This window comes from Vulpes vulpes, chromosome 6 (assembly GCF_048418805.1).
Source record: "Vulpes vulpes isolate BD-2025 chromosome 6, VulVul3, whole genome shotgun sequence".
Taxonomy (NCBI): Eukaryota; Metazoa; Chordata; class Mammalia; order Carnivora; family Canidae; genus Vulpes; species Vulpes vulpes.
Window position 1 is genome coordinate 128,279,553 of NC_132785.1, and position 14,883 is coordinate 128,294,435.

At 43.3% G+C, this 14,883-nt stretch overlaps 1 protein-coding gene across 6 annotated transcripts in view; it reads right to left on the minus strand.

Annotated features, from left to right (window-relative positions):
• The window catches only part of MOK (MOK protein kinase), a 58,954-nt gene that overhangs the window by 14,055 nt on the left and 30,016 nt on the right, over window positions 1-14,883 (minus strand). For 5 of the 6 annotated variants that reach the window (XM_026012623.2, XM_072762370.1, XM_072762371.1 and 2 more), the window contains 2 exons: window positions 9,961-10,050; window positions 8,401-8,471 (listed from right to left, as the gene is read on the minus strand). The exons of the other annotated variant lie outside the window; for it this stretch is intronic. In XM_026012623.2, the coding sequence (XP_025868408.2) occupies window positions 8,401-8,471; window positions 9,961-10,050 (161 nt within the window). The remainder of the gene's footprint in view (window positions 1-8,400; window positions 8,472-9,960; window positions 10,051-14,883) is intronic. 6 annotated transcript variants of the gene reach the window in all.

Sequence of the window (14,883 nt, forward strand, 5' to 3'; positions counted from 1 at the left end):
CTTTTCATTTTTGGGAATGGGAAATATCAGAAAGGGAGACAGAACATGAGAGACTCCTAACTCTGGGAAACGAACTAGGGGTTGTAGAAAGGGAGGTGGGCAGGGGGTGGGGGTGACTGGGTGATGGGCACTGAGGGGGGCACTTGATGGGATGAGCACTGGGTGTTACTCTATATGTTGGCAAATTGAACACCAATAAAAAATAAATTAAAAAAAAAAGAAAATTCTAAAGAACATCATATACGGGGATCCCTGGGTGGCTCAGCAGTTTGGTGCCTGCCTTCGGCCCGGGGCATGATCCTGGAGTCCCGGGATCAAGTCCCGTGTCCGGCTCCCTGCATGGAGTCTGCCTCTGCCTGTGTCTCTGCCACTCTCTCTCTCTCTCTCTCTCTCTCTGTATCCCTAATAAATAAAATCTTAAAAAATAGAACATATACAATATCAATAATGTAAAAAACGTTTATAGGAACACAATGATAAACCGTGCCATTTGTTGCTGGTGCTAACTGAAGGAGCGTGGAGTCTGCAGTGTAACAGAATTTCTGGCACACACCCCTTCCAACAAGAGACCCCACTGGCAGGCCTGTGCCCAGCTCTCCCAGTCACACTTGGAGCCCATACTGGGGTCCACCATGGCACAGGCAAATGGTCTACCATATACCCCTCGGTCCAGAGGCTGTGCCTGTGGCACCAGGCACGTACACACCTGCCACAGCATCTTCCAAAGGAGAAGTTTGCATTATGACACATGGATCTGAGGTTAGAGACCCTGACCTGCAGGGGATAGCAGGCGGGATGTCAGCCTCAAGTGGAGCCTGAACAATCTCCCACCCCCCCTCCCTTATCAACCATGGCAAAACTCGAGGACAGGTCCTCCAGTTCTGCTCTATGAAGCCAGCTCATCTTCAGCAAATGCCAGACCTTCTGTGAAATTCCACTTCCTCACGTCCACAACGGAGGCGAGCACACAGGATGGGGAAGACCAGATGCAGCCATGCAGAGCGAGCACACCAAGCCGTGTTAACATGATATTAATGATGACAGCGATCAGTGTTTACTGCAGACTGTGCAAGTGGCCACTGCTCTAAACATGGGACATATTTTATTTTCTCCTCACAATCATCCGAAGAGTTAGAAACTAGGATCACTCTCATGTCACAGACAAGGAGCAAGGCTCAGGGGCCTGACCCAGACCTACCATCATTAAACACGCAGGACAGGGGAGATGTGTGCTGCACCCACACAGCCAGACTGGAGCCACACTTCCCATGGTGGCATCGGCTACGAAGAAAATTCCAGCAACAAAAATGTTACATCCCTCACACCTTGTCTGAATGGGACAGAGACCTATCACGTAAGGAAAACAAGACATCGATCACTGTCAAAATGTTTCCAGGAAGTGCTAGGAATGCCAAGATACATTTTATTTCACTTCCACTTTCCTTTTATAAACACACGAAAGTGATCTGGGGCGGAGGGCGGGGGGGGGGGGCTGTCTAAATGGATCCAAAGAGCTCTTCTAGTAAGGATAGAAGTAAAATTGCTAAGTAGATAAGAAAGCTATGTCACAGCCGACTGGCAACATTTCCTCTTTTGTTAGTACATAAAAATGCTGCTTCTCACAATCAGTGGGTCAGACTGATGAAATACAAAAATACATTGAGTTGATCTGACAAGTAATATTAGGCGAAAGAGTTATGTCGCAGGTAGTAAGACACACTGCCTAAGCTATTCACGGAAATAAACTACAATGCTATGTTTATAGTCAAACCAAACCTATTTTGCTTTTTCCTACTTGGTTCATTCCCCAATGTCATGGATTTATTTCAGGGTGCCTGCCCCATGCACAGCCTCTAAAAGGTATAACCCTAAGGGGACATGGCCAGCCCACTGGACCTGCAACAGCCAGCACTCTGGCAGGGGACGAGTGACCAGGATTTCTAGGCCTGGCCCATCTGCTGCCAGTGGAGGGTTCCCAGGGTCTCAGTGGCCACGTCTACCAAGAGAAGAGGAGAGGGATGGGACCACGTGGCTCTGAGGTGGTCAGTGGTGGCCTTGACAGCCTGAGCTTTCCTGCTTCCACCTCCCAAGAGGCCTGACTTAGCATCCCACAAGAGCTCTGAAGCTTTACAATAAACTCCCTCTTTCATATGTGAACTAGCCGAATGGCATGTGCTCCTTGCAATAAAATCGATCTACGACACTCAGTAGCTATAAACATTATCCAAGTGGACAACTAACACCATCCCACCCAGGGGACAGTGCCGGGCACTCAACAGGACACCAGTGATAGAGCCAACAAGGCCGCACTGCCGGAGAGCAAAAGGCCCAGCAGACAGAGTGCAAACAGTAAAGAAGCTGAGACATGGAAAGGAAACAAGAAGGAGATGCAATGGAGAAGGGAAGGTGAGTGAGGGGGCAAGCACCAAGGCTCTAAAGCAGGCGCCCGAGGTTTGGGGGCAGAGTGAACTAGCAACTCACAAAAGCAATTTAACTTGAAACAGTTCAAAACAAAACAAAACAAAGCAAAACAGAATCAGATACGAGTTAAGATAACAGATGCCTGTAGGGGCACCTGGCTCACGTGGAAGAAGGTGCGACTCGATCTTGGGGTCATAAGTTTGAGCCCCACATTGCTGTGAGATTATATAAATAAATAAAACCTTAAAAAATAAAACAATAGATGCCTCTATAGTCAGGTTCTTATCTTCATCAGTTTTTCCTTATAAACTCCAGGACGGCCTTTCCTGCTGCAGGTGGCAGATGCCCAGTGTCACATGCACAATGCACCCACATAAACAAACCAGGATTGCTATGGTGAGGCTGGTGCCCAGGCATGCCATCTACTCACTCCCTTCCATGGAAACTCTTCCTCAGTGTCAGGCAAAATACCTTAACCATCTTTTTGCTGGTCTCCCCACCACCATTCTTGCCCTTACGGCTCACAATGCAGACCCACTCCAACCTTGCAGGCCAGGTGTGAAAGCTCAAAGCCAGATCCTTCAGGTTGCTTGTAGCTCGGAGCTCCATGTATGATTGGGTTCTGCCTAAGTCAGACTACTTGAGAAAGAGGATTCAGGCCCGCATTACGGGGCAGACGAGAGGAGGGAGAGCATTCAGTGTGAGTGCAGATGCTGGTGGAGGCAGCTTCCTGACTCTGGCAAAGGCTGCCTGGTTCTAGAACTGGTGGCTGCCATAGCAACTTCTTCACTTTGAGCATCCTGTCTGTGCAGAGGCAGCAGCCTCCTTGGCAGCCCAATTCTGCAGAATCATTTTCAGTAGTTGCTTCCTGGGTGCCACACCCAGAGTGTCTCTTCAGCCCACCCAGTAACTCTGTAAAATCATTCATATCACTTAAGTCCCCTGGGGTTACACTGGCAAGAATAGATCTGTTGTCTATTCATTCGTTAAACAGAAATATCGTGGGCAGCCCGGGTGGTTCAGTGGTTTAGCGTCTGCCTTCAGCCCAGGGCCTGATCCTGGAGACCCCGGATCGGGTCCAACGTCGGGCTCCCTGCATGGAGTCTGCTTCTCCCTCTGCCTGTGTCTCTGCCTCTCTTTCTCTGTGTGTCTCTCATGAATAAATACAATCTTAAAAAAAAAAACAAAAACAGAAATATCCTTCTAAAAAGTGTAGTCCATGAACTGATACTGGTCTAGGGGCTGTTTAAGATTTTTTAAAAGATTTTATATATTTATTCATGAGAGAGAGAGGGAGAGAGAGACAGAGAGAGAGAGAGAGAGAGGCAGAGACACAGGCAGGAGAGGCAGGCTCCATGCTGGGAGCCCGACATGGGATTCGATCCCGGGACTCCAGGATCACACCCTGGGCCAAAGGCAGGCACTAAATCGCTGAGCCACCCAGGGATCCCCAAGATCTTTTTATTTATGAGAGAGAGACAGAGAGAGAGAGAGAGAGAGAGAGAGAGAGTGTGTATGTAAGAGCAGGGGTGAGAGGCAAAGGGAGAGGGAGAAGCAGACTCTGCTGAGCAGGGAGCCTGATGCAGGGCTTGATCCCAGGACCCTGAGATCATGACCAAAGTCGAAGGCAGACACTTCACCAATTGAGCCACCCAGGTGCCCCTGCTTGTTACTGGTTTAAGAGGAGATGACAAAACAAGAGTGACTAAGGAACTCTTATGGCAACTCAACATCACTGCGACACCCAAGCACATAACCATTTTTCCAATAGTTTTTACATATTTTACAAAAGTCCTGGTCCACAACTGATTAGAAAGAAAAATGAACAAACAAAAAACTGGTCTTCCACTATAGTTTTAGAAACACTGGTCTAAACACCAACCAAAAGATGCTTTTCCTCTGCTTTAAAAGCCACTAATGCTTCCCATTGAACTCTAAATAACCGGACTTCTTACCCTGGCCCTACCTGTCCTACTACCCCCTGCCCACCTCATTTCCTATAACTGTCTTCCTCATGTTCCAGCGACACTGGCCTCTTAACCTCACAGTGGCCTCAGGACCTTTGCACTAGCTGTCTCTGTCTGGATTAGTTCATCCCCATCACTGACATGTGGCCTGTTTTATTTACTCATAACACTATCCCCCTCTTGAACTGTTTCTTGATCATTTCTTCACTTGTTCAGCATCTCTCTCTCTTCCTCAGAGTGTGAACCCATGTGCGTGGGACTATGTCCACCATGTCCCCCACTGTGCCCACCTGCAGAGCAGCGCCTGGCATGTAGCAGTAAGACATCCTCTCCTGCATTTGCCTACATGTGCCACTCTTCCAGATGAAGACCACAATCATCTCTGCCTCATCTGACACCTACTGGACAAAGAGAAAATAACCCCAAGGAATTCATTTTCTCTAATGATTGACTTTCATATAGTTTCTCTCTTCAACAGACTCTACACTCTTTATCGAAAAAAGCATCTCCTGGGGCACCTAGGTGGCTCAGTTGGTTAAGTGTCTGCCTTTGGCTCAGGTCATGATCCCGGGGTCCTGGGATTGAGCCCCACAGCGGGCTCCCTGCTTGGCGAGGAGTCGGCTTCTCCCTCTCCCTCTGCCTCCTGTTCCCCCTGCTTGTGCTGTCAAATAAAAACCTTCAAAAAACAAAAACAAAAACAAAAACAAAACCCTCAAAGAAGCATCTTCTATTCTTCCCCTCTACTTTCACCAGATCTTGACCACTGGTGTGCATGTAAGTGGGCAGCTCAATGACGACAGTGTGATCACCCACTCATGCCATTAACTGGCTCTTCGATACCTGACTGTGCTACTCAATATTCTAACCATCTGAGAGTAGTCATTTAAGTAAAATGAACTGTCATTCTAATAGGAAAAGCTTTAGTGATTGATCAGTTTTCAATTAAGTCAATGTTGTCATCAATAAGCACAGATAATGAGCAGGTGCCTATGCACTAGAGGCACTGAGCGGGGGCTGTGGGGGCCAAGGTAGTGGGTACAGCGGGAAAGTTAATGCCTCAGTCAGACCGGAGTGTAAGTTCTGGTTCTACTATTTATTAACAACTTCACCTTGGGTCATCACTTAATCCTTGAAGCCTCGATTTCCTCATCTGTAAAACAGAGATAATGATGATGATCATTATCTGCACTGCGGGACGCCAGGAGGCTGTATGTGTGATGGTTAGGAACAGGCACTCTGGAAGAGGCTGTCCAAGCCCAAAACCCACATCCACCATTTACTAGGTACATAACCTTGGACAAGTTATTTATCTCTCTATCCCTCCATTTCTCCATCTTTAAAATGGGGAGAGTAACAGTGTCTGCTTGAATGGCTGCTGTGAAGGTAAATTGAGTTAGTTCCTAGAAAGTGCTAAGAAGAGCACTTGACAGGGGGTCAGCATCCACTAACTGTTGGCTGTTACAGTGATCACTGTGTTTCATCAATTCTCAGAAGATTTTTTCCCTCACACTTTAACAGCTCTGAAATCATGACACAATATTTAGCATCTTACAATGACTGCCGGTCATCTTCCCCATGTTTTAACATCTCTAAAACTATGGTGCCTCTGACAGCATCTTAGGCTCTGTGCACTGAGCCCAGCACTGGCCTATGAGAGGTTCTCAACATTTATGTGATGAGTCAATGTCTGTTGATCTACAATATAACATTTTTTTTTAAGTAGGCTCCACACCCACATGGAGCCCAACAAGGGGCTCAAACACATGACCCTGAGATCCAGACTTCAGCTGAGACCAAGAGTTAGATGCTCAACCAACTGAGCCATGCAGGGGCCCCATAACATTCCATTTTCTATAATCTCTCTCTGTAGACAAATACTGAAAGAAATGAATTTCTCCAATTATACAATTCCCTTACTACTGGAAATTAAAGATATTTATTTCTAAACAAAGATTTCTCAAATGTCTAAACACATAGAAACTTGCTGGAAATTACTGCCCCCTCCCTCTGAGTTTTGAAATTTCACACTCTAGGAAGCAACAATCAGAAATCTAATATAAGACACATCTCACACCAAGAGGACTGCTACTAAATAAAGGAAGTGATTATGTAGGTACATTAAAAAGCAAAATATTGGCTCACTGGTAAAAAAAATTATAAATGAAGTAATATAAGGTTTGGTGGTTGTTTCTCTAGATTGTATTTGGGGCCCTGTCCTGATCCTCTGATGGACAGACAGGACCAAAGGGCACAATTTGTGTCAGACAGAATGTATGAGAAAATGAAACCATGGAGCAACACCTCATTTATCCAGACTATTTGGAATAGATTCTTAAGAAGGGAAATTTCCAGATCAATAAGGCTTACTCCTTGAATATAAAACTCTTTTCTACTGCAATCATTTTAGGCAGGAATCTTTTTAAAACATTTGCTTTCTTAAAAAAAAATAAAAAAATAAAAAAATAAAAAAAAATAAAAAAACATTTGCTTTCTTTACTTTCCTACTTTCCATCATGCTGCTGACATGGTATGCTTACCACCATGCATCATACGGGTGTGCGTTCTCTAGCCCATCCTGGGGGACCTGGGATCTCTCAGCTGTCTGCCCAGGCTGCTCTTGTTTGTGATGGCTTTGTTGTCATTTCCTTGTTTTATATTTTCAGTTTCCTCGCCCACTGTGGGATTGTCACCTTCACTTTCTATTACTGCTGATGGGCTAAATTCTAGAAGCTCTTGTTTTTAATAGGTTTTAAACCAAGAAACCTGATAACTAACTTGTTAGAACTAGACTTAAAACACAAACAGATCCCAGAGTGATGGGCTTACCTATGAATAAAAAAAAGCACAAGGTTTGTAACATAAATATCATATATGCCCAGATATAAGGCAATCTCCTATTTTCTCAAAAAATGTCCTAAAGTTTTTAGATCCAAAAGTTTTTCATCAACTTTTATGGATGTAGAAAAATTTGCCTATCTTTGCTTTTTTTTTTTATTAGTGATTTACTAAAGCATACATTTCAAATCACATATACTAATTTGATAATTTTTTCCACTTTCCCGCTTCATAATAATTTTATTTGAGCTCTTCATGTGCATCTTCAACATCAGTGTCTTCATCACAGAATAGCTTCTTGGTCTTAAAAAATGTTACATAGCGCACCTTCTTCGGTTTGGCCTAAATTGTTCCAGAAAATAGAATGCAGTGGTTTTTAAATCCACTACGCAGCTGCCACTAAAATTCTATTCCAAGCCATAAATAATCACTCACAGAACATGAAGCAGTTGATTCGTTTTCATCTGTCCGATAAGCACAATGTGATCTGTAAAATACCACACTTCCTGTGCCGCTTCTCAGCGACGTCTCCGAGGCTCATTTGTCCTGACATCTAACACAACTGTGCAGTCAGACCCCCAGGGATATTCGCTAAATGTGGGCCAACCATCTGCCTCCTTCTCTCTAGTTTCCTTCAGGTGACCTCTATAAGCCTCCAGAACCAGCTCAGGCGCATGTACTTTCCTAAACAGTGCTTTATTGTTCAAAAGAAAGTAAATAAGTGAGCACCCTGTGCCCGGGAGAGAGACTGTGTAAGGATCCAAATAGAAGGAGGTCTTCTCTCATCTGGGGGATGATGTCTGGGGGCAAGCCTTGCCTTATTTTGAGGCACAGAACAGAATGCTGAACAGCAGCAGAGTCAGAAGAGGGAACCTTGGAGTGACACAGCGCCCCCTGCAAGGAGCCGCGGTGAGGAAGGCCTGTCGCGGAGCCATCCTCATCCACATCACCGGCCAGCCTGAAGGCACATGGCTTTACTTTTCTCAAGGGCAGCCCTATTCCGAGTAGATGACAATGCCAGAAAAAGATCTCCCAAGAGGGAAGTAGTTCAGTACTATATGTTACTATATGTAACTACTGCACTCTGGTGACTAATAATTTTGAGAACCAGAACAAAGTATATGTGCACTACAAGCTTTGAAAGATCTTAGATTAGCTTGCAAATTATTCTACGTACCTTGTATTAGCTCGTAAATATTCATGTCCATAAGTTCACATATTAGTGCAAGAGAACCAGATTTTCCGTCACTGAAGAAGAAAGCAGGTTTGTAAAAATGTTTTTTCTTATCTTGATCAGAAAATATAATCAAATATTTAATCCATTTGTAAATATTTCTGGTAGACATAAAGCACTCCCACATCAAAGACTTAACTGTACTGACTGAAAGAGAGCTTGTGATTTTTCAATCAATACTTCAGGTAAAATTAACTTAATAGTAAAACCTTAACTTTAAGCAAAAATTCTAAACAATTCTCTTTTTAATGACATGTGTCTTAAACATATAAAATTAACTCCCAGCAGAAAGAAGAAATGAGGTTGAGGAGTTGGCTAAGCAAAAAAGAGGAAAAAGATCAATTCATGTTCTGTGACTACAAATTTAGTTTTAATTTACCTAAATTCCTTCCATGTCATTGGGATAAATTATAATGGGGTAACAAAATCCACAAAGCAGTCAAGGGAAAAGGGAGGAAGACCGGTCACGTGATGCCGGTGTGGCATCCAGGCCTTACACAGACTAGGGATGGAGGCCCCTGGCCAAGCTGCCGGCATCTGAGTTCAGACAGCTCTGAGGGATCCTGAGCCCCAGGAGGGGAAAGCGTGTCACTGCAGACCCTACTCAGGGCACCTCTGGCGGGACTATCAGGAGACCCACACGCAATCCCAGGCAGAAATGCCTGTGAAGTGTGCACGAAGCACCATCCCCACGGTGACTGCTGCACCTCGCAGTCTCTGGACCTGGCCCACACTGACCGCTCAGAACACTGCAGGCCAGGAGGCCACACAGCTATGATGAGACATTTCACTTTGAGTTTAAGACAGCTCAATCCTCTAATTAAAATCAATCGCACTTTCATTGTCAGACACCTGGCTGGTTTAAAAGCAGCCTGGAGAGCCACAGAGAAACTTTACATGGTGTGCACCTTCTCAGGGCCCACAGAAGGGCAGGTCCCAGGACCCTGGGTCCGAGTTCCTGGCTCAGGGTCCAGAAGTATGGTGCAGAATTGCCAACACCTAGGGATGAGCTGTGCTCTGCCTTCTTGATTGATAGGTAAGCTTTAGGGAAACTATTCTTAGAACTAGAACAGAGATGAAAAGTCCCCTGAATTGCATCAACCATAGTAAGGTAGGAGGTCTCACTGCCTGAGACTGTGCAGACGTGGCAACTGGCAGGGACAAAGCAAGTACAGTCCCTGACACATGACAACAGTATTTTCCCATTAGGCCTCAGATGCACAGGCCACTGTCTACAAAGAAGCCTCACGGACCTACAGCAGAGGAACCATTTGAATTTTGTATGCTTTTATAATACGAAGTCACCTAAACGAAGGCATTTCCACAGCAGGAATCAGTTATACATTTGTCCAAGTAAAGAAATATGTGACAAGATAAAATGAATATCATTACTCCCTGAGCTACAAGACAAATATTTTAAATGTCTACCATGGTTTTCTTTCTTAAAAAGACTTAATCAGGTAATCAAATTGAGATAATTTGTAAAGCCCCAAATATACTTACAAAACCACTTCATGCAACGTAAGAATGTTTGGGTGTGGATTCAGGCGCCTCAGTGCTTGTATCTCCCGCAGACTGTTCACTTGCTCAATACTATTGTGTAGGTAAAAATAAATAATTTATAATTTAAGTCAACTTTCAATTAGGGTTAGTCAATCATTATTTATGACCCATGGTCACAACTGAAAAACTCACAAATATTTCAAGCAAGTTAATCAGCTTATATTTTTCCCGACAGCAGTTAAAATTCAACACGTCTCAATCTGCATTATCTGATAAAAACCAAGGTTCTTATAGCTTTGGACATACATTCAAATTTTCCCCATCTAAACTCCTGAAAGAATACCTTGGTGGTTTCTTTGATAATTAATAAACATAGGAACATATACTAAAATTCCTTATTACTAACCAGCTGAGCAACATGAATACCACCTGAAGTACACATTTCAGACTTCCATGAGCAGACAGGGGAGTTGAATAAAGATACCAATCAGACAAAAGGAAGAGGAAAAAAAAAGATCAAGTGGAACATTTTTTGGGGGCACTTAGGCAACTGATTATAGAGCATCTTTCAATCACCATTCCTGGTGTCTGCACTGGAAGAGACGACCAAGGCTCTTCTCCAAGGTCCCACACCTTGAGGGGAGCCCACTGACTCAGGACTAGGTTGCTGAAGACCCCACCTCTACCTGGTGCCTGTCATGCCCCTACTTGTGGCATGCTGTAGGTCAGTGGGAAGGACCACTGGGAAGGACCTAGCCCCTCAGGGGAAATCTGACAATTTCTGGAAACATTTTTAGCTGTCACAGGTTCTGTAACATGCTGTTCCATACTGGCATTCAGCGGTAGCAGCCAGGAAGGACGCTAAATATCCTACAAGGCACAGGACAGGCCCCAAAACAAATAATAATCTGGGCCCAAACGTCAATAGTGCCAACGTGAGAAACTCTGCTCTAGGTGGAAAGAGCAAGAAACCAATGGAGATAGTGACAGTTCTGATTTTATAATTATCCGTATGAAAAAATTAGTTTTTAGAACTGGATAGTCAAACAGTGAGACAAACAACCATCCACTCTTCTCATCTTTAATATGAAAACCAGTTATCATACCCTAAAACATATTCTGCTTATTGCAGACATAATTCTTTTATGCCTCCACAAACATTTCACTCAGAAATAATGAACTAATATATTTAGAAAGGTACTTTCATCTAAGCGCCGCAAACCTTTGTTCAAATAACAATATTTTATTTTAATAAAATACAAATAACCTCTGTAATAGGGCAGCCTGGGTGGCACAGCGGTTTAGTGCGTGCCTTCCGCCCAGGGCATGATCCTGCAGTCCGGGGATCAAGTCCCTCATCAGGCTCCCTGCATGGAGCCTGCCCTCCCTCTGCCTGTCTCTCTGCCCCACCCCCTCTCTGTGTCTCTCATTAATAAATAAATTAAAATTATTTTAAAAATAAATAAATAAATAAATAAATATCACGAAAATAGCCTAAAAAACTGGAATTAACCAATCTTCTGTGTCTTAGAGCTGCTTCGAATTTTGTGGTCAGGTGATATCCAGGGTTTTATTTGTTTTCACTATCCTGCTGGAGACAGAAACAATCCTGGAATTGAACACAGTGGAGTGCAGGCAGCCTTTGCTCCAAAAAGAAACAATGATATCTACCATAAATGGATTTTTTCCTACAACCAGAAAAAACTATAATTACCAGGTCCAAGTCTAAAAAATAAAAAACATTGAATTATACAATTTCAACATTTCATTTTATCGGAAGTGGGTTTTTTTTTTTTTAAGATTTATTTTAGAGAGAAAGGGAGAGAGTATACATGAGTGGGGGGAAGCAGAGGGAGAAGAAAGCAGATTCCCCACTGAGCGCAGAGCCTGACATCACAGGGCTCCATCTCCGGACCCAGAGCAGGACCTGAGCCGAAACCAAGAGTGGGACACTTAACCAACTGTGCAGTCGCCCTGGAAGGGTTTTTATCGAAAAGTTTATCTAATCCTTCCAATCTGTAGGAAGAAAGTCCTCAAGCTGAAGGGGAAGAAGTAGTTATATTAATACTAGACAAAATAGATTTCAAAATAAAGATTATCACTACCTATAACGACTTTGTGATGATGGAGCAGTACGTTAAAAAGACAGGACAATGCGCTAAATAAGAGAGATTCACACACAAGGAATAAAGCCTGACAGCAGAAAGAAGAAAAAGCTAGAAGTTCCAGTACTCCTCTACATAACTGACAGAACAGTCACTGAGAAAACTGGTAAACATGCACAAGATCCTAACAGTACTGTTAACCACCTTGACATATCTAGCCTTCTACCGCACCCATATTTAACACCTTCATTCAGATGTTCTTCAGTCAGATGAATATGCTGGACCCAAAAATAACTCTTAATAAATTTCCAAATACAAAGACTTATGGAACATATTCTCTGACCATGAGGGACTTAAATTAGAAATCAGCGATAGCAGAGGGGCACCTGGGTAGCTTAGTCAGCGAGCCATCTGGTTTAGGTTCAGGTCATGATCCCAGGGTCCTGGGATCCAGCCCCGCGTCAGGCTCCCTGCTTGTGGGGAGCCTGCTTCTCCCTCTCCCTCTCCCTCTGTCTCCCCACTGCCACTTGTGCTTGTGCTCTCTCTCAAATAAATAAGGTCGAAGGAAGGAAGGGAGACTAAACTAGGTAGAAAAGCCCTAAATATCTGGAAATCAAACAACACATTTGTAAATAAACCACAGGTAAAGAAGAAATCACAAGGCAAATTAGAAAACATTTTAAAGCAAGCAATAAGAAAACAACATATCAAGACATATGGAATGCAGGAAAATAGGCCTTAGAAGTGCATTTGTGGCTTTAAATGCTTATGTAGAAAGGAAGAAATGGATACAAGCAATTATCTATGTTTTCACCTCAAGAAGGTAAACAAAGAATTAATTAAAACAAAGCAGAAGAAAAGCAACAATAAAGAGCAGAAATCAATGGCACAGAGAGAGACAAACAGTGACGTCTGAGTGGCTCAGTCAGTTGAGTAACCAACTCTTGGCTTCAACTCAGGTTGTGATCTCGGGGTGGTGAGATCAAGCCTTGTGTCAGGCTCCACGCTTAGCAAGGAGTCTACTTGGGACTCTCTCTCCCCTGCTCCCCCCACCAGCTCTCAAATAAATAAATAAATAAATCTTTTAAAAACAGACAAATAATAGAGAAAATGAATAAACCCAAAGTTGGTTCTTTGAAAAGATTAATAAAACTGATAAACCTCTAGCAAGACCAATGGAGGAAAAAAAATGAGATAAAACACTACCACCAACTCCTAGTATCAGGAATGATGGAGAGGACATCACTAGAGTTAGATTATTAAAAAGATAAAAGAGCGTATTATGAACAAGTGTATGCCAATAAATATGACAATTTAAATAGACAAATTCCTTTAAAAATGTAATTACCAAATCCAACACAAACTTGAAAATCAATGTAGCCCTTTGGGGATCCCTGGGTGGCTCAGCAGCTGAGCACCTGCCTTCAGCCCAGGGCATGATCTGGGAGTCCTGGGGTCGAGTCCCATATCGGGCTCCCTGCATGGAGCCTGCTTCTTCCTCTGCATATATCTCTGCCTCTCTCTTACTGTGTCTCTCATGAATAAATTTTTTAAAAAAATCTTTAAAAAATTAAAAAAAAAAAGTAGCCCTACGTTTACCAAAGAAACAGAATTTGTTATCAAAAGCCTCCTCACAGCTGATGGAAGTGTTCTAAAATGGGATCATGGTGAGAGCTGCACAACTATGTTTCCTTACAATGGGTGGACTTTTATGATATGTAAATTATATCTCAATGAAGCTTTGAAAAACCTTATGAAAATCCCAAATTACTTGGTATGGTTCTATTTGACTGTAACATTCCGTGGGACCAGGGTACCATCATCCACTGCCCTGCTTTGTCTCCAGCTCGTCACCACTATGAATGATGCTGTGATAAACATCACGGGGTACGGGGGTGAAGCTTCCCCACGAAGGAAACTTCTAGGCCCAGATGATTTCACAGGTAGATTATTTCAAACATTTAAGAAAGAAATACTCTCACACATTACAAAAGGTACATGAGTGGCAAATAAGCAGCACATGAGTATTCAGCATCACCAGTCATCAGGGAAGTGGAAAGTAACCAAAATAAGACTCCACTACATACTCAACAAGGGGGGCTAACATTTGACTAACACCAAATGCTGGAGTGGGAGGAGGTGTGCAGAGCAACTGCAACTCTCATTCTTTGCTGGTGGGGATGCAAGCAGGTGTAATCACTTTGGAAAAAGGCTTGGCAGTTTCTTATAAAGTGAAACACCTACCCTTTGATTCAGCGATTCTGTTCTAGGTAACTGCCAAGAAAAATGAAAACCTATATCCCAACAAGACTTGTACATGAGGTTTAATTAATAGCAGCTTTATTCATAGCAGCCTGCAACCAAAACCGCTGAAAAGTCTGTCACCAGGAGAAGGGATAAACAGATTGTGTCATGCTACGAATGCTACTCTGCTACTCAGTGGTAAAAAGGTTGGTAAAAAGGTATAAACTGCCGGAGCCACAGTGTGGATGAATCTCAAAGACTTCATGCTGAGCCAACAGAGCTGGTCAAGAGAGCACATTCAGCACTTTCTAGGAGATACCATTTAGTACGAATTTCTAGAAGAGGATAAAGGAAAAAAAAGCCAGAAGAGTGATTGCCTCGGATGGGGGTGGAGAACTGCCATGAAGGAGCTTTCTAGGTGACAGAAATGTTCTATCTCTTAATTACACGATAATATCCATTTGCCAAAATTATAAAGAAATGTGCATTTTAACATATGCAAATTTTGCCTTAAAAAAAGAACCGTATACTAACAAGCAAGCAGGGAAGGAGGCCCGGTGGAGATGCACAGGAA